This window comes from Bos taurus, chromosome 1 (genome assembly GCF_002263795.3).
Source record: "Bos taurus isolate L1 Dominette 01449 registration number 42190680 breed Hereford chromosome 1, ARS-UCD2.0, whole genome shotgun sequence".
NCBI lineage: Eukaryota > Metazoa > Chordata > Mammalia > Artiodactyla > Bovidae > Bos > Bos taurus.
Genome location: NC_037328.1, coordinates 118,630,976 through 118,657,425, shown reverse-complemented (window position 1 = coordinate 118,657,425; position 26,450 = coordinate 118,630,976). Strand labels below are relative to the sequence as shown.

The window sequence follows — 26,450 nt, the reverse complement described above, 5'->3', positions numbered from 1 at the left end:
CCTCCTAATTCTTCTAAAAGCATCTAGGAAGGGATGCTTTGTCACGCTAAAGATCCACTGTAAAACTGAAAATACTAAAATACTGTTATTTTTTTTAAGTCATGGGAATTTTCCTGGTCGTTCAGTGGCTAAGACTCCATACTCCCAATGCAGGGGTTTGACCCCTAGTCAAGGGACTGGATTCCACATGCCACAACTAAGAGTTTGCATGTTTCAACTAAAGATACCTCTGGCCACAACTAAGACCCAGCACAGCCAAATAAATAAATGAATCAAAATTTTTAAAATAAATAGTCACAATTTATACTGCTCACTATTTCATTCTAAACTGAATTAGTGAAAACTATTAAACCATGATAATCAGAGTCATTATTTTTATATAATCTTTCAAAGCACCTGTATACAGACATCCACCCACAGAGTCCCCCTGGCTGCTCACTTCTGTGTGTTTTATTTCTCAATTATTCCTATTTAATGATTTTCTTCTCTCAGTGTGGAAGAAGCTGGAATGCACAAGCAGAATTCTATAACCCTCAGGGTTAAAAAAAAAAGAACAAAGAAAGAAAGGAAAAAGAAAAGGAAAAAAGGAGGGAATGAAAAGAACAAAGAAAGGAAAGAGAAAAGAAAGGCAGGATCCTAAGCAATCTGCCCCCAGGCCTGCCACCAACGAAGAGTGAACATTTGCAGAGTATGCAGTCTGGTGTGGACATTGGTCTTGATGGGCATCAAACCGATTTAATAGTCACAACCTGCTCATCGGAGATAGCTGTGATATTATCACCCTTGAGTGAGGAGTGAGGAAACTGAGGCATGAAGAGAATAAGCAAAAGCCCCAAGGTCACAGAAGGCGCTCACGGCAGCGCTGGCATTAAACCCAGGACACCTGGCTCCAAGCCTGAGCTTCCCCTGACCAGGACCAAGCTCTCCTGCTCGGTACCCCCAGGTGTCAACACCAGGATCACCCTCTCCCTGCACTACAGCCCGCTGCTTCCCACCAGCCAGGCATAGGTTAAGCTCATTCCCAAGAAAACACGAGCTGAGTTGAATGCAAATGAGCAGTAGGCACCACAAATAGTGAGATAAAGAGGAAAAAACACTCAGAGCTGATATCAAAGATCTGCTTCAGAAAGTGCTGAGATCTGGGTCACTGCTGAACACGGGCATCTTCGTGTCCAGGCTTCTTCAGGAGCGCCTGGGTTTGCTGTTCCAGTGTGTGGCCATTCCTGGAACAGAGACCCATGGAGAGCTGAATGCTGCCTGAGACTCTCGGTAACTCTGCGGTCTTGGGAAAGCTCCTCAGTCTCCAGGCCTTGGGTTCCTCACTGGTAAGTGAAAGCCATGAGTCAGACCTTTCCAGGTCCCTTTCTAGGAGGAACTAGTATGCTCGAGTTTGGGGTTGTCAGAAATAGTCTGGCTTGTCATTATCTGGGTCTACAGAGCTTACCTTCTTTGGCGGTTCTTTAGTCACTATATTGTGTCCATCTCTTCACAACCCCATGGATTGCAGCCTGCCAGGCTTCCCTGCCCTGCATTATCTCCTGGATTTGCTCAAACTCATGTCCATTGAGTTGGTGAAGCCACTCAACCACTTCATCCTCTGTTGCTCCCTTCTCCTCCTGCCCTCAATCTTTGCCAGCATCAGGGTCTTTTCCAATGACTTGATTTCCTTAGGATTGACTGCTTTGATCTCCTTGCTGTCCAAGTCTCAAGGGTCTTCTCCAATACCACAGTTGAAAAGCATCAATTCTTCAGTACTCCACCTTCTTTATGGTCCAGCCCTCACATCCACACATGACTACTAGAAAAACCATAGCTTCAACTATATGGACCTTTGTCAGCAAAGTGATGTCTCTGCTTTTTAATACACTGTCCAGGTTTGTCATAGTTTTCCTTCCAAGGAGCAAGCATCTTTTAATTTCATGGCTGCAGTCACCGTCCCCAATGATTTTGGACACCAAGAAAATAAAATCTCCAAATCCTTTGGACAATTTTTTAAAATCCCAAATTCCAAGAATGACCTTATGTTACTGGAGGAAGGATGGGGGATGGGATACTTAGGGAGTTTGGGGGGGATGTGTACTCACTGCTACATTTAAAATGGATAATCAACACAGACCTACCATATAGCACATGGAACTCTGCTCAATGTTATGTGGCAGCCTGGATGGAAGGGAAGTTTGGGGGGAGAATGGATACATGAGTATGTCTGGCTGGGTCACCTTGCTCTCCACCTGAAACTGTCACAACATTGTTTGTTGGGGACTTCCCTGGTGGTCCAGGTTTCCCTGATAGCTCAATTGGTAAGGAATCTGCCTTCAATGCAGGAGACTCCAGTTCGATTCCTAGTTCAGGAGGATCCCCTGGAGAAGGGATAGGCTACCCACTCCAGTATTTTTGGGCTTCCCTTGTGTGGCTCAGCTGGTAAAGAATCCACCTGCAATGCAAGAGACCTGGGTTCAGTTCCTGGGTTGGGAAGATTCCCTGGAGAAGGGAAAGGCTACCCACTCCAGTATTCTGGCCTGGAGAATTCCAAGGACTGTATAGTCCATGGGGTCACAAAGAGTCGGATGTGGCTGAGCGACTTTCACTTTCACTTTTCCCTGGTGGTACAGTGGTTAAAACGATGCATTCCCAATACATGGGACACAGGTTCAATCCTTGATCAGGGAACTAGATCCCACATCCTGAGCTAAGAATTTGCATGCCACAACTAAACCCAGCACAGCCAAATTAAATAAATACATATATTTTTAAATAAACCATTTTTTGTTAATCGGCTATACCCCAATACAAAATAAAAAGTTAAAAAAAAATAAAAATTTTAAGAAAAGGAAAAAAAATCCCCATGTCCAGGCCTCACCTCCAAAGATACTGATTTAATTAAATCGGATTGATGCCCATGAATCAGTGCTTTCTCTCTCTCTCTTTTTTTTTAAACTCACCAGGAGAGTCTTATAAGGATGCACATTTGAGAACCAATAAGCTGGAGTGTTTTCAAACTTGAAAGTGAAAGTGAAGTCACTCAGTCGTGTCTGACTCTTTGCGACCCGGGGACTGTAGCCTACCTAGCTCCTCCGTCCATGGGATTCTCCAGGCAAGAATACTGGAGTGGGTTGCCATTTCCTTCTCCAGGGGATGATTGAACCCAGGTCTCCCACATGGCAGGCAGACGCTTTAACCTCTGTGCCGCTAGGGAAGCCCTTAAATACAAGAATACAGTCTCTCAGAAAACCTCCTATAGAGACACAGAACTTCAGATCCAAGTACTAACATCAAAGATTTCAAGGGAGGAAAGGAAGCCAGGTTGAAAGAAGGGGGAGGAGGCAAATATTCACTAAAAATACCGGGATGGCTTATTCCCAACCAAAAGTTTGATTCTGTAGGCTTTAAGGGTGGAGCATTTCTAGTAAATTCCCGGAAAATGCTGACACCTGTTGTCTCAGAGTCCACATTCTGAGAACTCCAGAAACTTTCACACCCTCTGAAATGGTGTCTGTGGGAAGATGAGTACATTTCTTTCCCTTCCAAGTTCATAGGGTTCATTAGATTCTCAAAGAGACCCATGACCTCAAAAGATGAAGAACCAAATTTAGAGTCTAATGGCGAATTTAAAGCTTTTTGTAGGTCAGGTTTAATAGCAGATGATTTTGTAGTTTGTTCAGACTTGACGTAGTCCCAGAGGGTGAGTGTGTGTGTGTACGTGTGTGTGTGTGTATGAAGTACCTGGGTGTTGCTACCATGCCAACACACCAAGCAGTTCACACTCAGCTTCCCACCCAGAAGTTGTATTCAGGCTATCAGGTTGGGGAAGAGGGTAACCATGACAACTTTCCTCAGCACCAAATGGGAATCTGAGAGGGAAGGTGGGTGGGGGGAATATCCCCAATGACTCTTCGGAAGCAGAAATAAAATCTCTACATATAATCATGCTGCCTCACGCACACTGATGTTGCGGCCCTAACTTTGAGAAAATGAATATTGTGCCATCACAATCAGCCTGAAGATCAGTTAAACGACATTTCATCAGCATGAATTATCCTTATCCTCTCATCCAAAATGTGGTATGGGAAGTTCATTTATAAAACTTAACGTGTATGCTTTTCAATCTTCCAGAATTTCTATTTTTGTGAAATGCTTTATGATGTACAGATACACTAGGACAGCCATGGCTGTGGTGTGCTAGGCCACTTCAGTTGTGTCTGACTCTTGGTGACCCTGTGGACTGTAGCCCCCCAGGCTCCTCTGTCCGTGGATTCTCCATGCCCTCCTCCAGGGGATATTCCCCTTACAGGAATCGAACTCACTCTCATGTCTCCTGCATTGGCAGGCAGGTTCTTTATTGCTAGCGCCACTTGGGAAGCCTCTGGGACAGTCTTCTATGTATATAATTTATAAAGAAATGAGCAGGCAAACATGCATACCTTGGGGGATCCATGACAGAAAAGTTTAGAGACTACTTATCAGATGTTTGGGCTTCCCTGATGGCTCAAACGGTAAAGAATCTGCCTGCAATGCGAGAGACCTGGATTTGATCCCTGGGTTGGGAAGATCCCCTGGAGGAGAGCATGGCAACCCACACCAGTATTCTTGCCTGGAGAATCCCCATGGACAGAGGAGCCTGGCGGGCTACAGCCCATGGGGTTGCAAAGAGTCGGACACGACTAAGCACAGCACACATTCACATTCATCATGTGTGGTGGTTCTCAAACTTAAGAGTGCACGAGAATGACCTGGAAGTTTGCTAAATAAATACAGATTCCCAGTCTTCGGCCTCATTCAGATTCAGGAAAATTCTAATCTATTCTGATGTTTTAGGATAATCTGAAGCAGGTGATCCATTGACTCCACTGTGAACCTTGCTCTGAGAATGTCTTATTTTTTCCTTTTTTTTTTCTGTATTCTTAAAAATAACTTTATTTTCCCTCAAAAGCTATAGATCTTCCTGTCAAGAGATATATAGGCGAATGCAAGGAAGGTAACAAAATATCAGTACTTTGCTTGTCCTTCTAGTTCCCCCTCCCGTGATGCCTGGCTCCTTCCCACCCTCACTCGGCTCTGGTCACACCCTGACAAAGCCATTTGCTGCCCTCTAATGGCAACTCAGCCAAACTGCTCACAGCAGATAATTTCTCAGTGGGCAGGTTTGGCCATCTTTCTAAAGAATACAATTGTAAAGTAATTAGCCTCCAATTAAAATAAATAAATTTATATTTTAAAAAAATGATGTTGGAAACTTCAAAAAAAAGAATACAATTTTCCTCTGATACCTCCCCCACTGAGGAACATTTTCCAAAAGCTTATTGAATTCAAGACATGGAAGTGCAAGCCAACAAGTCAATCAAAGATGGTGCCATCCTCAGCAAGGGTTGTGGTGTGAAAGACAAGTTCTCTTAAAGGTATTCATTCATTCAACAGATATTTTTGAAAATACTTTAGAACAGTGTACCAGGTATTGTTCAAGGTGCTAGGTGCTGCTGCTGCTAAGTCGCTTCAGTCGTGTCCGACTCTGTGCGACCCCATAGACGGCAACCCACCAGGCTCCCCTGTCCCTGGGATTCTCCAGGCAAGAACACTGGAGTGGGTTGCCATTTCCTTCTCCAATGCATGAAAGTGAAAAGTGAAAGTGAAGTCGCTCAGTCATGTCCGGCTCTTCGAGACCCCAGGGACTGCAGCCTACCAGGCTCCCCCGTCCATGGGATTTTCCAGGCAAGAGTACTGGAGTGGGTTGCCATTTCCTTCTCCAGCTAGGTGCTAAAGAAACAAAAATATCTTCTCTCACAGCACTGACAGGTTAATGGGGAGAGACAATGACATTATATTGTTAGGTGGTGGTGAGTGCTATGGAGAAAAACATGGGAAGAAGAGAAGAAAAAGCTCACAGAAAAAAGAGGGAAATAATCATTTATTGACCACCTTTGAATTACTGAATGTTCTACATAAGTCATTTCCCTGGAGCTTCACCACCCTTTCATTGTACCCTCCTTTTTAAAAAAAAAATATAACATCCCAATTTACATGTAAAGAAACTGAAGTTCCACAACACTAGAAACATGGCTGAAGCCATGATGTTAATTAATAGTGGGATGGCACTGACCTTCTTCACTTGTTGTGGGAACAAAGCCCACAGCAGATTTGTAAAGGAGACTGCCCACACCTGCGCTTCTTCAACTCACACTCCCACCTTCTCCAGGACCTGTAATGCTGCACAGAATGTGCTCGACTCACCTTTCTCCCTTCATCTTTCGCTTGTTCTCACTCTCTGAAACTCTTACTTCACTCTGTGCTAATTCCATAAATGGATTCTCTTGCTAGCGTGCGAGAGTTTGGTGACTGTTAATCTCTGCTAATCCCATAAATTAATTTTTTTCATTTATAGTTTAATTAGTCACATCATCATTACCCAGGTAAGATATCTGAGGAGGACCCAGGGCTTCCCTGGTGGCTCAGATAGTAAAGACTGCTTGCAATGCAGGAAACCTGGGTTGGGAAGATCCCCTGGAGAAGGGAAAGGCTACCCACTCCAGTATTCTTGCCTGGAAAATCCCATACACAGAGGAGCCTGGTTCATGGGTTCTCCAAGAGTCGGACACGACTGAGCAACTAAGCACAAGCCTTACAAAAGACAGCCTGTAGGAAAACGTTGCAGTCTCAGGTCAATAGAAGGGCTCCAGAGAACCTATGAGCCATCTATGAGCCATTAACAGAGTGTGTGAGCAGCTTCCTGTGAACAACATCTAAAGCTTTGGTCAGTTTCCTAAAGCCTCCAGACTGTGCAAAAGTCAAATGTGTTGGTTGCTTGTTTCAGTAAATCTTGAAATCTGGGGACATTACAGAGAAAATTTTAAGGAATTCTCCTTTGAGGACCTGAGTGTCCCAGACCTTCTGAAACATCCCTGGAATAAATTCATTCTGTTTTAAGGCCAGAATTCATACAACCATCTCACACCAGTGACCAGAATCTCATCTCAGAAATCTTCTGAATGTGACCTAATATGTCTGATCTTGATTCTGTATTCATTTTTATTTATCACATATATTTAACTATTTTGGGGAGCAAGACAGATGTCATAGTTTCTGCAGATTTTTAACATCTGTGGTCCCTTCACATTGAAGGCAGGAGGAGAAGGGGATGACAGAGGATGAGATGGTTGCATGGCATCACCTACTCAATCGACATGAGTTTGAGCAAGCTCCGGGAGTTGACGATGGACAGGGAAGCCTGGCATGTTGCAGTCCACGGGGTCACAAAGAGTCAGGCGTGACTAAGCAACTGAACTGAACTTTCATATGTGCTCTCAGTGGAAGTCAAGTAAATTACATTTGCAGAAGCTCTGATGGTCACACAATATTTAATCATAATGTAAAAAAAGAAAAAAAAACACACAGTGCCCCAGGGAAAAATATAGTGGTCACAGGTTTCCATGGGGAATACTATCATATGAATTTTTAATCGATTGCATCCTTAAAAAAGAATAAAATAAACTTGAGTACACTATAAATGTACAAGTCCTAGCTCTCAACCGATTTGGCTGCAATGCCTGTCAGATTTACTCACCAGCTAGATCAATCCACTACATGAACAATGTGGTTGGCGCAATGCTGTCATCCCATTGATTCAGTTCACTTCAGTCCAGTCGCTCAGTCGTGTCTGACTCTTTGCGACCCCATGAATCCCAGCACGCCAGGCCTCCCTGTCCATCACCAACTCCCGGAGTCCACCCAAACCCATGTCCATCGAGTCGGTGATGCCATCCAACCATCTCATCCTCTGTTGTCCCCTTCTCCTCCTGCCCTCAATCTTTCCCAGCACCAGGGTTTTTTCCAATGAGTCAGCTCATCGCATCAGGTGGCCAAAGTATTGGAGTTTCAGCTTCAACATCAGTCCTTCCAATGAACACCCAGGACTGATCTCCTTCAGAATGGACTGGTTGGATCTCCTTGCAGTCCAAAGGACTCTCAAGAATCTTCTCCAACACCACAGTTCAAAAGCATCAATTCTTTGGCGCTCAGCTTTCTTCACAGTCCAACTCTCACATCCATACATGACCACTGGAAAAACCATAGCCTTAACTAGACGGACCTTTGTTGACAAAGTAATGTCTCTGCTTTTCAATATGCTATCTAGGTTGGTCATAACTTTTCTTCCAAGAAGTAAGCGTCTTTTAATTTCATAGCTGCAATCACAATCTGCAGTGATTTTGGAGCCCAGAAAAATAAAGTCAGCCGCTGTTTCCCCATCTATTTGATTGATTTGACAGATTTGTTTAAGCAACTAAATTGTGTAGGAAGTTCCTTCTCCCCTATTTTGCAACTGCTTCTCTCTGTTGTGTCCCCTCTGACAGTACTCACTTCCTGAGGAATACAGTGTACCCAAATATTGATTCACTCAACAAATATTTACTGTTTGGTCATCCATATGTTCTGGACATTGCCCTAGAGACTGGGGATATAGTGGTCAACAAAACAGACCAGGCAGCCAGCTTTGTGAAAGTTACAAAGTGTTTTTATCAGTTCACACTGCTGCCAACAGGACACTGCCTTCCCACTTTTCCACATCCCAGCTGACCCTTGGTGTTATAAGTCTTCGGGAATTTGCAGTTTGATATAAGTGAAATGTTATGTTACTACTATCTCATTTCCATTTTCCTGATTAGTAACAAGGTTGGGAAATTATTTGGCACCTAGTTTTCCTTTCTGTAAAGTTTCAGTGCATATCCTTACCCCACATTTCCATTGGATTGTTTTTCTGATAGATTTGCAAGAGTTGGCTGTGTATTCTGGATGCTAACTTAGATCTGGTTTCCAGAAGCAGATCTTGATATAAGGCTTCATGTACAGATGGTATACTAAGGGAGCATTAAGAAAAGGATTTATTAAGGAAGTGGATATTTAGAGGAGAAACTGGCGAGAGTCAGGGAAGCAGCATTGGAAAGTGGAAGAAATAGGAAATGTGCTGTCGGGCAATATCCCACAGCAGGTAGTCTCTGCCCGATCCCACAGTGGACTCTGGAATGTGAGTTAAGGCCCACCTGCCATTGGACAAAGTCATGTCCTAGGATGTAAATTCCTATGCATTTCCAGCTCTCTTGTGTATGGGGGCAAAGTGATCCTAACAATCCTTTTTAAAGAGCCACAGTTGTTTGCTTTTGGAAGTGAAAATACACCATAATGGGGGTGAAAAGTGAAAGTGTTAGTCGCTCAGTCGTGTCTGACTCTGTGACTCCATGGACCGTAGCCCACCAGCCTCCTCTGTCCATGGAATTCTCCAGGCAAGAATACTGGAGTGGGATGCCATTTCACAAAAACAGTAAAAAGGAATCTAGGGTAATCTGGGTAATTGAGAACTGACATCACCCACCATAGACAATAATTTTATGAAAAGACCAATTTAACTATTAATTCAAGAATTACAAACTATAATAGTAAGCTATTTTCTATATATCATATTTGCAAAGTTTTAAGAGTTAGTCAAAATTCTTACTGCAAAGAAAAATTATATAACCATGTGAGGATTAGGTTATTAGGTTAGGATTAGGATTAGGTTAACTAATCTTCTTGTGGTGATCATTTTGCAGTATATACATGCTTAAAATCACTGTGTTGCATACCTTACATTTATATATGATGTCAATTATATCTCAATAAAGATGGAAAAAAATCAGAAAGAGAAGCTAATTTGTTTTGTATACTATAGATAGAAATAGAAAAAATATTTTTCATTCTATTTTTGAACTTCATATATTCCACATATATTCATGAACATTTCGTGGGATGTATACGTGGGTGGGGGCGACAAAAAAAGTTAATGTTCATACAAATAAAATTTGACTTTCTTTTTTTTGAGACTGTATGTTTATAGCCTCAAACTGGAAAAACAAGAAAAACAACAAGAGTTAGGCAATATCCAGCTCTGGGTTGGCAATGGTGAAAGAGGCCTTTGCATACATTGTTCTTGGAAACATAAATTGGCATGGACTTGTTTTCAAAAATATTTGACAGAATCTACCAAGATTTAGGGGCTTCCCTTGTGGGTCAGAGGTTAAAGCGTCTGCCTGCAATGTGGGAGACCTGGGTTCAATCCCTGGGTCGGGAAGATCCCCTGGAGAAGGAAATGGCAATCTTGCCTGGAGAATCCCATGGACGGAGGAGCCTGGTGGGCTACAGCCCACGGGTTTGCAAAGAGTTGGACACAACTGAGCTGCTTCACTTTCACCAAGATTTAAGATCACGTATCTTTTGATATAGTGATTTCTTTCTGAGGAATTTATCCTGTAGACATACTCATACAAGAACAAACTGTCGGGACTAGTGGTCCAGTGGCTGAGACTTTGCACACCCAATGCAAGGAGCCAGATCCCAAATGCTGCAACTGAAGATCCTGCATGCCACAAGTAAGACCCAGTGCAGCCAAAATAAATAAATATCAAAAGGACAAACTGCTATGTTCAGTACTATTTGTAAGGGCAAAAACTGAAAACAACCAACTGACTACCAAGAGGGGACACCCATGCAAAAGGAAACTTATTGTTAAATATAATAAAATACACATGTACTAGCATGGAAGGACGATCTTGAGCTTTTGGATATATTTCTTGCTTACTATGTACCCTTATAAAAATTATTTTACCTTTCTAAGCCTCTGTTTCTTCATCTGCAAAATGAGGATAATATTGAAATAATAGTGTTGATGTGCAGATTAAATTAGATAATTCATATCAAATGTTTTGTAGAGTGTCTGTCACTTAGTAAATGTTCAATATGTATTGATAATATCATTATTATTCAGAGAAAAAATGAAAGCTTCAAAACTTCACACAGAATTGCTCTTCTTTTGTTTAAAAAAATCCAGCTAATGGGGGAAAAAATGTAACAAACATATTTTTTGAAGTGTGAGATTTGAAAGACAGAGAACTTTCATATTTTTACTTTATACATGCTGGTACTTATAACACTTTCAACAGAGAGCCTCTGTTAACTTAAAAGTAATGATGAAATACAGTTTTTAAAAAGATGCATGAGGCTTAGACTCTGGACTGTTGCTAAGTTGTTTCCCCCAGAATTTCTTCTTTTGTTGTTGAGCTGAGTGCTTCTGCTTAAAAACACTCTGCTACTAAAAGTGCCCTCACATCATAAAGTGTCACCACAGCAAGAATCAGGGGGCTCAAAAGACAGAAGAAATACACTGTCACAGAATGAATGATGAACTGCTTTTGGTTTGACAAGAAGTCACGCTGTGCTTAGTCACTCAGTTGTGTCTGACACTTTGCGACCCTATGTTCTGTAGCCCTCCAGACTCCTCTGTCCACGGGATTCTCCAGGCAAGAATACTGGAGTGGGCTGCTATGGCCACCTCCAGGGGATCTTCCCAACCCAGGGACTGAGGTCTCCTGCATTGCATTCTTTACCGTCTGAGCCACCAGGGAAGCCCAAGAAGCCACAGCATATTGTTAATAACAGAGAAACAAAGAAAAATACTATAGTCCTGATGTTTCAGTCAAATCTGCAAGGTTGTTGGAAGGGCTGACTCGGATTCAATTCCTGGGTCAGGAAGATCCCTTGGAAGAGGAAATGGCAACCCACTCCAGTATTTCTTGCCTAGAGAATCCCATGGACAGAGGAGCCTGGTGGGATATGGTCCATGGGGTTGCAAAAAGTCAGACACAACTGAAGTGACTTAGCACAAGGACACACACACACACACACAGCTTTTAAAGTCTCAGTGGGTTACTTCAAATAAAGTAGAAACCAGAACTCTGGATATTTAGAATATTGAAAACCAGGCATTTGAGCCAAAAAAATGTTTGCCTACAAAATTTTCTTTCCTTCATTGTCTGCCAGGAAGGTTACATAAGCCTTCCTCCAGTACCACCCAAAGCCCTCAGTAAAAAGAACACACACAAATCATGACAAGATAAAGGTTCCAAGTGGAAATTCAATTGTATTTATTTTTCTTATACAGAATCAGAGAAGTAAAAACCAGTACCAAACTCCAGGTAAAACAGTTTGATCTGATTGATTTTTCTGCATACTCTCTGTATGCATAGCAATTTGAATTAAAAATAAACACACATATATCATATTACAAAATGTAGAAATAATTTTTTAAAAAGTTAAAATACGAACACATAAATGATGTAGTGTGTTAGGGAAACAGTCTCTGTTGATCACCTACTTTCCCAATTAATCTATAATTTCCTTTTAACAGCTTTTGTTTGTCATAAAAGTTGCACTTCTGGAAGTTGCTTTCTGTTATGAGAACATCACATGTCATTAGCAAAACTCTCTCACTCCAGATCACCTTCTTCTCCAGAAAGATTTTCTGCCAAGCTGGAGTCAGTAGCACCCCCAGCATACTAACTGTTTCAGTCTGTTTTTACTTATATTGTATAATCAGCGAAAGAAAGGCATATCACATCCTAAATTCTATGGTGAAACACTAACAATTACTTAGATTTAACAGAATTGCAAATAGGTCTTGACAATGTATTTACTTCAAGGAAATGTGTTTTATCAGGGAAAGAAAATACCTTAAAAGAAAGATTTCTGCAATTATTTTTCCATTTTTAATCTGGATGAAATGTTGAAATCTACTGATTGACTTAGGACTAAAAAGACATGATATTTGGCAGTCATTTTATAATAAGAAATATAGTATAAATAGCACCTTATCATGAATTCTGCAGGGGTTTTAACACTTACAATAATAGGAAAGAACCTTTAAAAAGTTGTTTTTAGATTTCTAGCTTTAGTGTTCTTTAACAAAGGCCATATAACATGGCCTTAAAAATAACAACAAAAATTAGATCTGGCTTCATTTATTAGTAAACATGTAGTCAAGATCTGTATCTAATTCTGGAAAAATAATTGTTATGTTCATTAATAAGTGTTCCAACTAATTTCACTAAAAAAAAATTCTTCTAGTATTTTCTAATGCCACAAGCTTACTAGGAAAGTATTTCTAAAAATTGATAATACAAATCATCAATGTTTTAACTACTTAAAAAAAGGAGGGATAATTGTTTCTTTAATGTTTAATAACCTGAAAATGAATCTATAAAAATATTTTTTAAAAATACAGTAACACTGCTCAGTTTTACTAGGTCCCTTGTTTTTGAGTCTTTTTTTTTTTTTTTTTTTTGCTTTTTCTTAGAAAGAATGTACAATGCTTTTTGCAATTATTGCTAACAGAAGAGAAAAAGAAATAGTGCTCCCTTCAATATAGTAGCAATAGAAACATCTACCCTCATCTCTCAGAGTGTTTTGAGAAAGAGATGGAATCAGAGGAAGAGAAACCATGGGTCCTTCAGGGGGAAAAAGTCACTTCATTGTGTTGGAAGCAACGGTAGGTTTAAGCTCTCATCTGCCTACTCACTTAACATCAGCGTGGACAGGGCAACACGAGCGCTGTGCCTCCTTCTCCCACATAAAGTGCACCGAAGCCTTCTTTTCTTCTACAACAGTCTTTTGGTACAAAAGTTGTAGGAGAAAATCATTGCTTTGTTCTTTGGGGGCACCTCACACCTCCTTCTCGTCTTGCTTTTGGGGCACCGTAGCTTGTCTATTTCCAACTCACACCTAGTAGCCTTTCCACTGTATTCCCTAACGGTACTACTTCATCTCTGACCTTTACACTTGCCTTCATTCCAACAAGATAAGATGTATTCTGCCTGTCTGTCTTTTGGGAGATCAAAAAGGATCTCAGATCCCCAGCAAATAAGCCCCTTTGGGAATGGAAAGGTTCCTCTCAGAGACCTGCACTATTAATGTCTCTCAAAAAAGATATTAAATTCATAGATTATAAATAATGTCAGTTCAAAATATTAAACAATTGAGGACTTCATTGGCAATGCAGGCAGAGTGCATGCCAGGCGAACCCGATGCTCTCTCTCAGTCCTTAAAAGCTAATAAAAAACAAAAACAAAACAAAAAAAAAAATGGTTTTGGTTACATAAGAGGTACTGAGTACATATTTCATGCCTTTCTATACCAACTGTAGCAAACAGGATTAGGATAATACATCTGGGAATCAACTTTAGTGACTTCGGAAACACTAAGGGTCTCCACCATACACCCTCAGGGGGCTTTTTTGACCTGTCAGTCAGAGATCTGCTTCATCCTTCAAACAGCTTCATAGATAAGATTATTTTAAACCCTAGAAATCTTGAAAGAAGAAAAACCAACAAGGCTTCAGAATTTTAAAAGCAACAGCTCATTGTATGCCATCAGGTTGAAAGCTATGTGGTCCTGATGTTTTCAGAACAGTTTCAAAGGACAAAAATACAGTTGCCACCGATTTATCAAAAACATTTGGCTGCGCTTTGTCATCAGTCACCAAATGATAGTGCTTCATAAAATAAACATCAAGTTCTAAGCTGTAATTTTTTTAAAAAATCTAACTTGTCATTTAAAAACCTTTTGTTTAATAAATGTTCATAATTAGTACCAAACTGGTCTCTTTCATGAGACCTTGGTGTAGGAACTGTGACTAATGCCACTGCCGCTCTCCTGTTGGAAGGACTAGTTGTCTAGATGCTGTGCAGTAAAATGATGAAGGATAAACTACAAGAGGACTCTGTGTGCCTTTGTGAATACGGGTAATAAGAGCCATCAGAACCTGCATGGATTGAAAACTACATTGTATTCCAAACAGCAGAATTTTACTATCAGTACAATGATTTTTAAAGCTCTAGTTAAATATTCTTTAAAGCATTTGGTACTAATGTCATCAATACAGTTTTTGAAACTGTAAATCAGGTCGAGTTTTGTGTACATTTCCTGGACCCAGCCACCTGTCAAAAGTCACTGCCTGTGGTCATCAGTTTTTCATGGTTTATAATCAATTGATGTACAAATTTCAGCTAACACCCATAAAGCTTGGTCATGGGGTAGCAGAGAGGAAAGCAAAGAAGCAATTCTGCATAATCAATTCTGCTGCACAACCCATCACAGGAATGCAGGCTTGCAGAAAACAGAAATAAAATGTTTATTCATGTTTAACTTAAGTGACTGCCAATCAAATCCAGGCAATTATTAACCTGGCCACAAGGAAAGGAGGGAGCATGTGTGATGGAGGCAGGAGGCAGCTCACCTGCCGCCTTGCTCTGCTCCATCGCTTTTTCCAAGAGGCCCAGGAAATGTCAGGTCACGGCTGCATCCAAGCTACAATGGTATTAATTACAGCCAGGTTAGAAAAGGCTCGCTTTTGTTCAGAGCGGACTCTACATCATTGAAGAGGGGGATCAGATCTTCAGATTCCAAAGTTCCTAGATCAACGTTTGTTCCTGGAAGACAGTCAAGAAAATCAGGGAAACGGGTCTGCTGAGGGTTGATATTCATGGGTGTCTGTCCCGTGTTTTCTCCTGTAATGGAAAAGAATGAAACCATTTAAATTCTTTTATTGTAGTATAAATTGCTTTACAATGTTGTGTTGGTCTCTGCTGTACAATGAAGTGAATCAGCTACATGTATACATGTTTCTACTTCCTCCTAGACCTCCCTTACTCCCCATCCCACACTTCCAGGTCATCACAGTGCACTGAGCTGAGCTCCCTGTGCTACACAGCAGGTTCCCACTAGCTATCTATTTTACACATGGTCATATATATATGTCAATCCCAATCTCCAACTCATCCCACCTTCCCCATCCCCCCTTGTCCGCACATCTGTTCTCTATGTCTGTTCCTTTCCTGCAGAGTGAAGTAAGTCAGAAAGAGAAAAACAAATATCATATATTAACACACATATGTGGAATCTAGAAAAATAGTACAGATGAACCATATTTAATTCTTTTTTAAGGCTTCTGAAAAGAGGAACAAGTTCAGTTGTCAACATAACTCTCATCTTCATTTCCACTGTGCTCACATTCCACCAGAAGATCTTATTGCTGCATGTTGCAAAATTTCAGCTACTGCGTTACTGAAACTGAGTTGGTGGTGCTCACGCCTAAGAGACACAGAGATGCTGGGTGAATCTTTAATTGTTCTGGATAGACATGGTCCAGAATGGGTAAGTCCAGGGACACAGGAAAGGAGAAAATGAGGACACTGTGGATCTGACTACCATCACTGACTTCCCATGACAATGGCACGAAGAGCTGGTTTGAGTAGAGAGGCCCTGACAGTCATAAAAACCTTATCACAGAGCTATAATCCAACAATTTAATTGTAAACTCAAATTTGCTCATATCATCCTCTTTATGTTCAAAGGTAGTAGTGAGGAGGTTCTTTTAACTATGTTATTAAAAAAAAATCTTCATTGACAACTCTGGGGATCGTGTTTAAAGTATTTTAGAAAGTGGCTTCTGCAGATTGACCCCTTCACTACACATGTTCATATACCCCAAAACTATCGAGTAGTCTCACAAAGCATATGAGTTACAATGCATGGGAGCATATAGGTTTGGAGAAGTCTTGTAGTAAGGAAAATCTGTTTTATTTTGTTTAAGCCACTATCACCTCCTCGAGTCCAATTTTGGCAGAATTTATATCCTAACAGAACTAAAGTCTGCAGAACCTAGTTGAGACAATGCTATTGTAGAGGAAAGTTCAGTGTCTGGGATATGACATGAAGAACACATCCTTCATGAATGACAGGATAGGGGAAAACGAACAGATCATTGTGCCAGGAGATGGAGCTTTTTAGCTGTGTGGCCTAAGACGCACTCGCTTGTCTGAAATTGGGAGGTAGGTGCCGTATCATATCTGCCACACATGATATGAGGCTCTGGGCTTCATTCATACATAAATTAAACAGTTGGTGATTTAGTCGCTAAGTCGTGTCTGACTCTTTGTGACCTTATGGACTGTGGCGTGCTAAGCTCCTCTGTCTATAGTATTCTCCAGGCAAGGATCCTGGAGTGGGTTGCCATTTCCTTCTCCAGGGAATCTTACCAACTCAGGGATCAAATCCATGTCTCCTGCACTGCAGGCAGATTCTTTACCGACTGAGTTACCAGGGAAGCCCACAATAACACTTACACAAATACAAAAACACCATAAATGTTTGTTGACTGTGCTGAGAGAACTCAGTCATGGTTAATTACATAATATCAGAACCACTGGTTCATTCCAACAGCCCCAATCAATTTTCTGAAGGGATAAAATATACCTCAAAGTCTGAGGTGCATTGATAACTATGGCCAGCTTTCACCATGGAATCATTTCTAAGAAACTTTTTTAATTAACTTCTGTGTCATACAAGTACTTTAGGCTTCCTAAGAAGCCTGCATAGAGATTTTACTATTCTAGACAAAATGGGAGAAAACTCATTTTAATAATATGCATTTTCCAAGGAGAAAAATTACTTCATAGCGACAAGGGAAACAATCACACTTACATTTTTGGAGGTAGCAAAACTTCATGGCTTTTCTACAAACTTATAAAATATCAGTGACTCTTGGGAATATTTTATAGGACTTGCATTGCAAAAAGCAGTCATTTGAAAAATTAAAATGAGTTCAACATGACCTCAGGGTTATTGTGTTACCGACATTGAAAAACAAGGTTAATTTAGAAAAAAAAAAAACCCAAATAACTTTTTTCTACCCAATAGATTGTAACAGAAGGAAATTAGGCTTAAAAAAAAATTATCCGCCCTGAAAAATTACCTCATCTAAAGTGCTGGATGTCTTTCTTCTTCATATCCAGATAGAAATATCCACCTCAACTGATTTCCTGTTTTACGTTTACAATAACTCAAGAATTGACTTTTTTTAACCAAATAAAATTTCTCTGTTTTAAAAAATTCTCTTACCTTCTCTCCTCAGAAAGCATGATGAGTCTAGTTAAGGTTCTTCATTAAGGCTAACAATCTTAAAATATCTCTCGTTGGAGCAACTTTGCAACCTCATAGTCATCTTTTTGGTCATTACAGTTTTCTTCATTTGAAAAGTAGGACATATTATACAACATGGGGAATATAGCCAATATTTCACAATAACTATAAATGGAGTATCACCTTTAAAAGTTGTGAATCACTGTATCATACACCTGTAACATATAATATCGTATGGCAACTATACTTCAACTTTAAAAAAAGATGCACATTTGCATCAATAATAAAATGAATGGATGAATATAAATGAGACAGACCAAAAAAAAAAAGAAGTTCTTAGAAGGGTGTGATTATTGTAGAATATTCTAGAAAGTGGATGACCTCCACCCTTTGCTCCTGTATTCCATCTACTCTATCCTCCTATGTCTCTAACACTATGTCCAGCTGTTGTCTCCATGTGTATTTTACAAAGGGAGTATTTGGCTGGCTTGTCACCACTTAGCGTGTGGTCAGCATGTGAACAGTGGGTCTACCAGACCTTTTCCAGCCACATCTGAGCTCTGCCCATCCCTTGGCTTTTCCTTTTCTTGTTCCTGTGTAATTAACTACACGCCTCCCCTTGAGGGGGCTTATGCCCACTTCCTATAAAGACTTCACAGATGTGACTGTAAATTCAGCACTCACTGCTGCTGCTGCTGCTGCTGCTAAGTCGATTCAGTCATGTCCAACTCTGTGCGACCCCACAGACAGCAGCCCACCAGGCTCCCCCGCCCCTGGGATTCTCCAGGCAAGAACACTGGAGTGGGTTGCCATTTCCTTCTCCAATGCATGAAAGTGAAAAGTGAAAGGGAAGTCGCTCAGTCGTTTCTGACTCTTAGTGACCCCATGGACTGCAGCCATGGGATTTTCCAGGCAAGAGTACTGGAGTGGGGTGCCATTGCCTTCTCCATCAGTACTCACTAAGCCAGGCTAACCTGGAACCCCAACATTTAATAGGACTAATTTCATCCTTCTCAGGAGAAGAGGACTTTGTGCCAAGCACTATGACTTCATGATGCCTCACCACTGTACCAGGTGTGCACATTACTCCCACTTTACAGGTGAGAAATCTGAGGCCCTGGGAGGTTACGTAACTTACCAAAGTTACTACTAAAAAGTAGAGAAGCAAAGATCCAATTCAGGTGGCCTGTCTGCAAGGACTATGTTCTATACAGGACATGACTTAATTTCACATTTTGGTTTCAAAACATTCCCTACTTATCTACTTGATGTCATTTTAAAAAGCCAAAGACTAGAGTCCATCTTTTTTTACATTTTAAAGTCAAGCTAGGGACTTCCCTAGTCCTCTAGTGGCTACAGCTCCACCATCCCAGGGCAAAAGGTCTGGGTTCAATCTCTGGACTAGATCTCACATGCTGCAACCAAGACCTGGCACAGCCAAATAAATAAATACTTTTTAAAAAATGTCTAGCTAGTGGGAAGTTGCTGTATAGCACGGGGAGCTCAGCCTGGTGCTCTGTGATGACCTAGAGGGGTGGGAGGGAAGGTCAGGAAGGAGGGGATTATGTATATTAATGGCTGCTTCACCTGTTGTACACCAGAAACCAACACAGCATTATAGAACAATTATCTTCCAATTAAAAACAACAAAAAAATTTTTTTAATGTCAAACTTGCTTAGATTTCGATTTCCTGAGTCTTTTCTTATTTAACTTTGCCTTTTATGTTTACTAGCTTTCCAATGTTGAAAAGATGAAAGCAAACAATTATTAAACACGGGAAGGAGCCACTTCATTAAGCTGTTTCAAAGAGGACAAGATAAATCTCACACCAAAAAATAAAGAGAAGGATGAAGAAAGAGAGGGTGGGAGGCAGGAAGGGAGGCAGAAGGCTGAAGTAATAAATTGAAGACTAACAAAACAAACAGTTCAAACTATTCCTGGGTGACTCCTCACAAGACAGTCTGTGCAATTCTCTAAACACATAGATGATAGGATGCACGGAGAGCCCGGAACAGCTGCTCCTATGTTCTGGCAGAGTCTGCATCTTGTCTGACCAACTGTTTAGTTTCAGAGCACAAAGCACAGCCATCGAGGACCAGAAGGTAACAAACAGGTCCTCTGGACAATGGCACGGGGGAAGACAATCCTTTTCATCACAGAACAAATTTCTATCATCAGTGGTGATGGAGGAGAAACTTACACGAGCAGCTCCAAAGAGCGGGCACGTCAGCTATTATTTATTTTTTTAAGTCTATTTTTATGTTGTTGTTGTTTTTTTAATTGAAATATAGTTGATTTACAGTGTCGTGTTAGTTTTAGGTATACAGCAAAGCAATTCAGTTGTACATATATATTCTTTTCCAGATTCTTTTTCATTACATGTTATTTCAAGATACTGAATAGAGTTTCCTGTGCTATACAGTGGGTCCTGGTTGTGAGCTGTCATTTAATTTTGGTTCAAAAGAGTATCTTCTGGGAGTTTAGGACTTTGACAATTAAATCTAGACCAAGTTTGGAGGCCTTGCTCCTGGAGAAGTAGAGAAAAAGAGGTAACCAGGAAGCCAGCTGAGGCCTAGCCTGAAGGCAGAGCAGGCCGGGAACTACTTAAATTTAATTGCTGAAGGAAGACATTGTTAGGATTTGGAGCTGACAATTTAGAATCCTTTGAGTTGTTTAACTTTCCAAAAGCCCACTGCCAATTGCTTCCCAAATGCAATAATAACATGAAAAGCTGCGTACTGGTGGCCTGTACATTATAACAAAAGTATAGAAAAGTATACAATAACAAAAGCTAGAAAAGTATAAATATTCAATTGTGAAAGAATGGTAAAGCAGACAGCGGTATATTAATGCAACTGTGAGGAAAGGGCTAAATAAAGCAGACAAGAAATGGAAGGGAGAGAGGAAAGGAGGGAGGGAAGGAAGGAGAAAAGAAAGAAAAAAAGCAGAAATTAAAATCCTGTGCCCATATATAAAACTGTATTTGTATAAACTATGGGGAAGGAGGTGGAGTTTACTAATGGTGCTTGGGTTCTGGGGGCTTTGAAGCTGTCAGTTAATATTGTTGAAGTTAAGTGTTCTTGGTTGGATTTTAGAACTGAGAGGATCACTGCATAGGGCACAGGTTTGAACCCTGGTTGGGGACCTAAGATCCTACACGCCTCGCAGTGTGGTCAAAAAAAAAAAAAGGAATTGAGAGGACTAAAGAGACAATTTCAAAGTCCAAACCCACTGCAAGGTTTCACAGGCTTGGCCCCTACCCGTGTCCATCTCATCCACGTTGCTGAGGAAGTCCTCTGGAGTCGTGGGGACACTGTAGCACCCCAGCCCCAGGCCACTGTCGGTGCTCTGCTCCCTCGAATGATATGGTCCCCTACAGAGCAAAAGATGGGAAGACGTTTTAAAATTAAAATATAATCATGAAGACCCCCAGCTAAAGTAGATCTGCCTGATGTTCCAGATAACAAAGGGAGGTGGACTTTGAACCTCGTTTTAATTTTGAAACATATATCCCTGTGTCGAAATTAATCAACTGTAAGCAAAGAAAAAACCAACTGGCCAGTCATAATAAATTGACACTGATTCCTTTTTCATCTGAAAACAATAAAATAAAATAACAATACATATAGAGGATGATACCATTTATGTAAATTTTAAAAAACCTAAAAAATATGTTGAATATTGCTTCTGGATACAGACATTGATAGGCAGTGTGTGTGTGTGTGTGTGTGTTTGCACACATGCACAGTGCATCCAACCCTTTGCGGCCCCATGGACTGTAGGCCGCCAGGCTTCTCTGTCCATGGAATTGTAAGAATACTGGACTGGGTTGCCATTTCCTCCTTCAGGGGATGTTCCTGACACATGGATCAAACCCACCTCTTTTGTGTCTCCTGCACTGGCAGGTAATTCTTTATCAGTAGTGCCAACTGGGAAGCCTTTGACAGGCAATGAGAAGTATAAAAATAGGTGTGATGGATATACATCAATATCCAAATGGTGGCTACCACTAGGCAGGGAAGAAGAAAAAGAAATGTATTTCAGGGGTGGTGGGGAAGAGTTTAAATATTAGTTGTAATATTTTATTAAAAAAAATAAGATCAATGTAAATATGGAAAACCTGGGTGTTGGGTATGTGGGTAGATCTCAAGTTATTCTTTACATTTTTTCTGGACATTTGAATTATTTTTGTATCCATCATTTAGAAACTCCTTTCCTTCAGTATTTTGATTACTGTTTGTTTTCATTCTTCTATTTTTAGTAACTTTCATAACTGTATTTGCTTGTTGCCTGAAGCCTCCACAAGGGCAGAAAAGACACAGGAAATAGAAAACTGCCCTTTATTTGGGTTTAAAAGGCTACAATTAAGGTTGACTACTTCTACTCATGAAGATATTTCTGGTTCAATTACCTTTCCTTCTGCTCATATATTTCATATTTTAAAACAACACGTCTTTGTTTTATTTCATTCTTTAATTGTGAAATAATTTTAGACTCACATAGAAGATGTAAAAAGAGTACAGAGCTCCTGTGCATGCTGTGTGCATTTTCCCCAAGGACACGGTACATAACCACAATAGGAACTGACAATGTATAACTATTAACTGGCTTCCCTGGTGGCTCAGTGGTAAAGAATCTGCCTACCAAAGTAGGAGACCTGGGTTTGATCCCTGGGTCGGGAAGATCACCCAAAGAAGGAAATGGCAACCCACTCCAGTACTCTTGCCTGGGAAATCCCATAGACAGAAGGGCCTGGTGGGCTACAGTCCATGAGGTCGCAACAGAGTCCATAACTTCATGCCTAAACAACAACAACCGTAATAATACTATTAACTAACACCTTATTCATATTTCATCACAAATATCACCTCTTATTTGTTTTGCTCCTATTTGCCACATAACAAGTTTTTATCTCCATTGGCTATATCAAACCACAAGATTCTTCTAAATAATTACTACAAACACCATGCTATTGAAATCATAAATTCATCCCTATTTTCAAATTATTGACTAGGGGTTTACTCCATGCCATAGCATCAATTTTTAAATTTGAGATTAAAAAAAAAAAAATTGGTGACTTCTTGTTTGCTTTTATTTTTTTCTGCCACGTCCCTCCACACCCTCCCTCTGTCCTCACCCCAACCTCCCAGCTCCCCAACTTTTCCCAATATAAACAAAGATCCATTATACTCTAAACCTCATAATAAAGAAAGCAAAAATAAGTGGCCTTAAAATGTTGACTTACCCATTGAGGAAAGGATCTGAGCTATTATTAGTGATGGATCTCATGTCTGGGGTCATGGCAGGAGGGTTGACAGCAGCCTGAACCGTGGCTAGAGTCTCAGCCTCCATGGGGAGCTGTCTACAGAGGGCAGCTTCCTGCAGAAAGATGACAGTCAGGGGGAGAGGCAACGGTGATTCGCTTGTTACAAAGATTGGAGCAAAGGATGCTTCACGTAAAAACTTTTCACCAAACACAAAAGCACTTTATGTTTATTCCTCATAAGTCAGAATCATCAGGAAATCATTAGTGTTCTTTCTATGAAGAAGTCTTACAGGCATAAGTCACTTTCTCACAGACACCAAGTTAATGAGAAGCTCATGTTAATATCTGCCCTCAAAGCACTGATGGAGCAACTGTCCAACCCATCCAAATTGCTTAAACACCCAAATCATATAAAGACCTCTCAAGACACTTTCTCAAGGACAAGGCTATTTTTACCCCAAGTGATCAGACCAAATCTAAGTCAATCAAAGCAACTGGACTCTTCTGGACTAGCAGGTACATTCTGGTCTTTGCCACTTACAGCCCAGTAAAGCTGTGGAATTACAGAGTTCAGGCTCTGTGTTAAATCACAACTGGCAGTTTTAGATGATAACCACAAGAGCAAAGCAACCAGTTTAAAAGTTTGTTAGTCAATCGGTTTTTCTATTTGACTAATTATTCTGTCCACTAAAATGGCTGAAGTTTGGAGAAGCATGCAGATCCAATCCAGATCTCACTTGATTAACTGTTTGATAGCATATGGATTTCATTAGCAAAAGTTAAAACACCAGCATTTCTTTTTTTAAAGCTAACATGATTTTGCCAAGGAGAGTCCATCCAAAAAGTTACAAATTTGACTGCAATTACTTTCTCTAGATATAACCTCCAGGGAGTCTCTCCTATTTTGACAAACATGACCAGACATCAGATTCCTTTCAAATTTGCTGCTGTTTCCAGAGAATAAAACTTCTGTATATTTTCCCATGTGTCCAAAACCTAAGTTAGGCCCTTCCCATGTTTATGCCTACGAGTTTCCCACTACCCAAGCTGAATCACTGGTCTTGCCATCCATCAAACCCCAAACCAAGGCTACCACAGCACACAGAATATTCAGGCCATCTAAGTTAGATCTCTTCCAGCCCTAAGCAGTGATGATTTTAGACAGCAACAGAGTAACTGCTGTCTAGACAAGTCTAGTGAAGTCATCGGCTATAAAAACTTTCGGTTACTAGGGTTCATCATACTGTTCCTAGGAGTTATGGTAGCATGACTATTACAAACCATGAAGATCTGATAGATAAGAAACTGCATTTTTAATTTATACTGAAATAAATACCCTGTCTAGAAAGGGCTCCTGGTTCACCTCTGTTCATCCAGATTTCAAATAATTCAATACTTAACTAACCTAAATTTTACTCAGTAATCTATGAAAACCAAACCAACCCCCAAAAAAGGAGATTTTTAAAGGGGGGTTTTAGTCCATAATTCCAATCTTAGAAGTACCTTCTGAATACATGTAGAAAAACTGAATTATTTGCTATAGTTGTCTTCCTTATCTTCTAACCAAAGCTTACCTAGAGGCTTCACACATAAGAATAACCGGGGTTGGACCTGGTGTGAGGAACACAGAGCCCACCAACTCCTCAAACACACTCATATGCACACACCACAGTCTGAAAACAGCTAGTCAATGATGTAATTTTTAGTCCCTTATAGACAGTAAATGCAAAGATCCTTCAGGCAATAACCTTCATTATCCAAAAAAGAAAATCAACTTTAACTAGAATATTCCCATTCTCCAACCATGCTGAATAAAGGTGGAGTTTACCCCTAAACAGCTATCCTTTTAAACATATAATTTGAAGAGATTGCTGCACTTCTTTACATGTGATGCAATTTTACCACCATATTTCTTAAGAATACTAGATAAATTTGCAATTTCCAGATGGTCTGAATTTAAACCTAATAAGAATCATTTCTGGAACTTCACTGGATAAAAATATATATATATATACAATATATATGAATTATTATTACAGAAATATATAAAATAATACAGTTTTAATATTTTAAGCTTTCCTGTTCATTTAAGTTACTCCTGGGATAGTTCTAATAGAGTATTTATTTTAAAAGAATGCTTGTGAGTGGCTAAATATATAAACAAAATTCAAAAGGACTATTTATAATAAGCATCACTATGAACAAAGCTAGTGGAGGTGATGGAATTCCAGTTGAGCTATTTCAAATCCTGAAAAATGATGCTGTAAAAGTGCTGCACTCATTATGCCAGCAAATTTAGAAAACTTAGAAGTGGCCACAGGACTGGAAAAGGTCAGCTTTCATTCCAATCCCAAAGAAAGCCAATGCCAAAGAATGCTCAAACTACCACACAATTGCACTCATCTCACACGCTAGTAAAGTAATGCTCAAAATTCTCCCAGCCAGGCTTCAGCAATACGTGAACTGTGACCTTCCTGATGTTCAAGCTGGTTTTAGAAAAGGCAGAGGAACCAGAGATCAAATTGCCAACATCCGCTGGATCACAGAAAAAGCAAGAGAGTTCCAGAAAAACATCTATTTCTGCTTTATTGACCATGCCAAAGCCTTTCACTGTGTGGATCACAATAAACTGTGGAAAATTCTGAAAGAGATGGGAATACCAGACAACCTGACCCGCCTTTTGAAAAACCTATATGCAGGTCAGGAAGCAACAGTTAGAACTGGACATGGAACAACAGACTGGTTCCAAATAGGAAAAGGAGTACGTCAAGGGTGTATCTTGTCACCCTGTTTATTTAACTTCTATGCAGAGTACATCATGAGAAACGCTGGGCTGGAAGAAGCACAAGCTGGAGTCAAGATTGCCGGGAGAAATGTCAATAACCTCAGATATGCAGATGACACCACCCTTATGGCAGAAAGTGAAGAGGAACTAAAAAGCCTCTTGATGAAAGTGAAATAGGAGAATGAAAAAGTTGGCTTAAAGCTCAACATTCAGAAAATGAAGATCATGGCATCTGGTCCCATCACTTCATGGGAAATAGATGGGGAAACAGTGGAAACAGAGTCAGACTTTATTTTGGGGGGCTCCAAAATCACTGCAGAAGGTGATTGCAGCCATGAAATTAAAAGATGCTTACTCCTTGGAAGGAAAGTTATGACCAACCTAGATAGCATATTCAAAAGCAGAGACATTACTTTGCCAACAAAGGTCCATCTAGTCAAGACTATGGTTTTTCCAGTGGTCATGTATGGATGTGAGAGTTGGACTGTGAAGAAAGCTGAGCGCCAAAGAATTGATGCTTTTGAACTGTGGTGTTGGAGAAGATTCTTGAGAGTCCTTTGGACTGCAAGGAGATCTAACCAGTCCATCCTAAAGGAGATCAGTCCTGGGTGTTCATTGGAAGGGCT

The 26,450-nt window shown here is 40.4% G+C and overlaps 1 protein-coding gene across 3 annotated transcripts in view; it reads right to left on the bottom strand.

Moving 5' to 3' along the window:
* Nucleotides 1-11,918: 11,918 nt before the first annotated feature.
* WWTR1 (WW domain containing transcription regulator 1) overlaps nt 11,919-26,450 on the bottom strand; it is a 149,050-nt gene continuing 134,518 nt past the window's right edge. For 2 of the 3 annotated variants that reach the window (XM_005201826.5, XM_005201825.5), the window contains exons 5-7: nt 23,019-23,152; nt 21,034-21,146; nt 11,919-15,359 (exon numbers count right to left, since the gene is read on the bottom strand). In XM_005201826.5, the coding sequence (XP_005201883.1) occupies nt 15,175-15,359; nt 21,034-21,146; nt 23,019-23,152 (432 nt within the window). In that variant the 3' untranslated portion in view covers nt 11,919-15,174. The remainder of the gene's footprint in view (nt 15,360-21,033; nt 21,147-23,018; nt 23,153-26,450) is intronic. The other variant, NM_001193047.1, reaches the window with a different exon arrangement.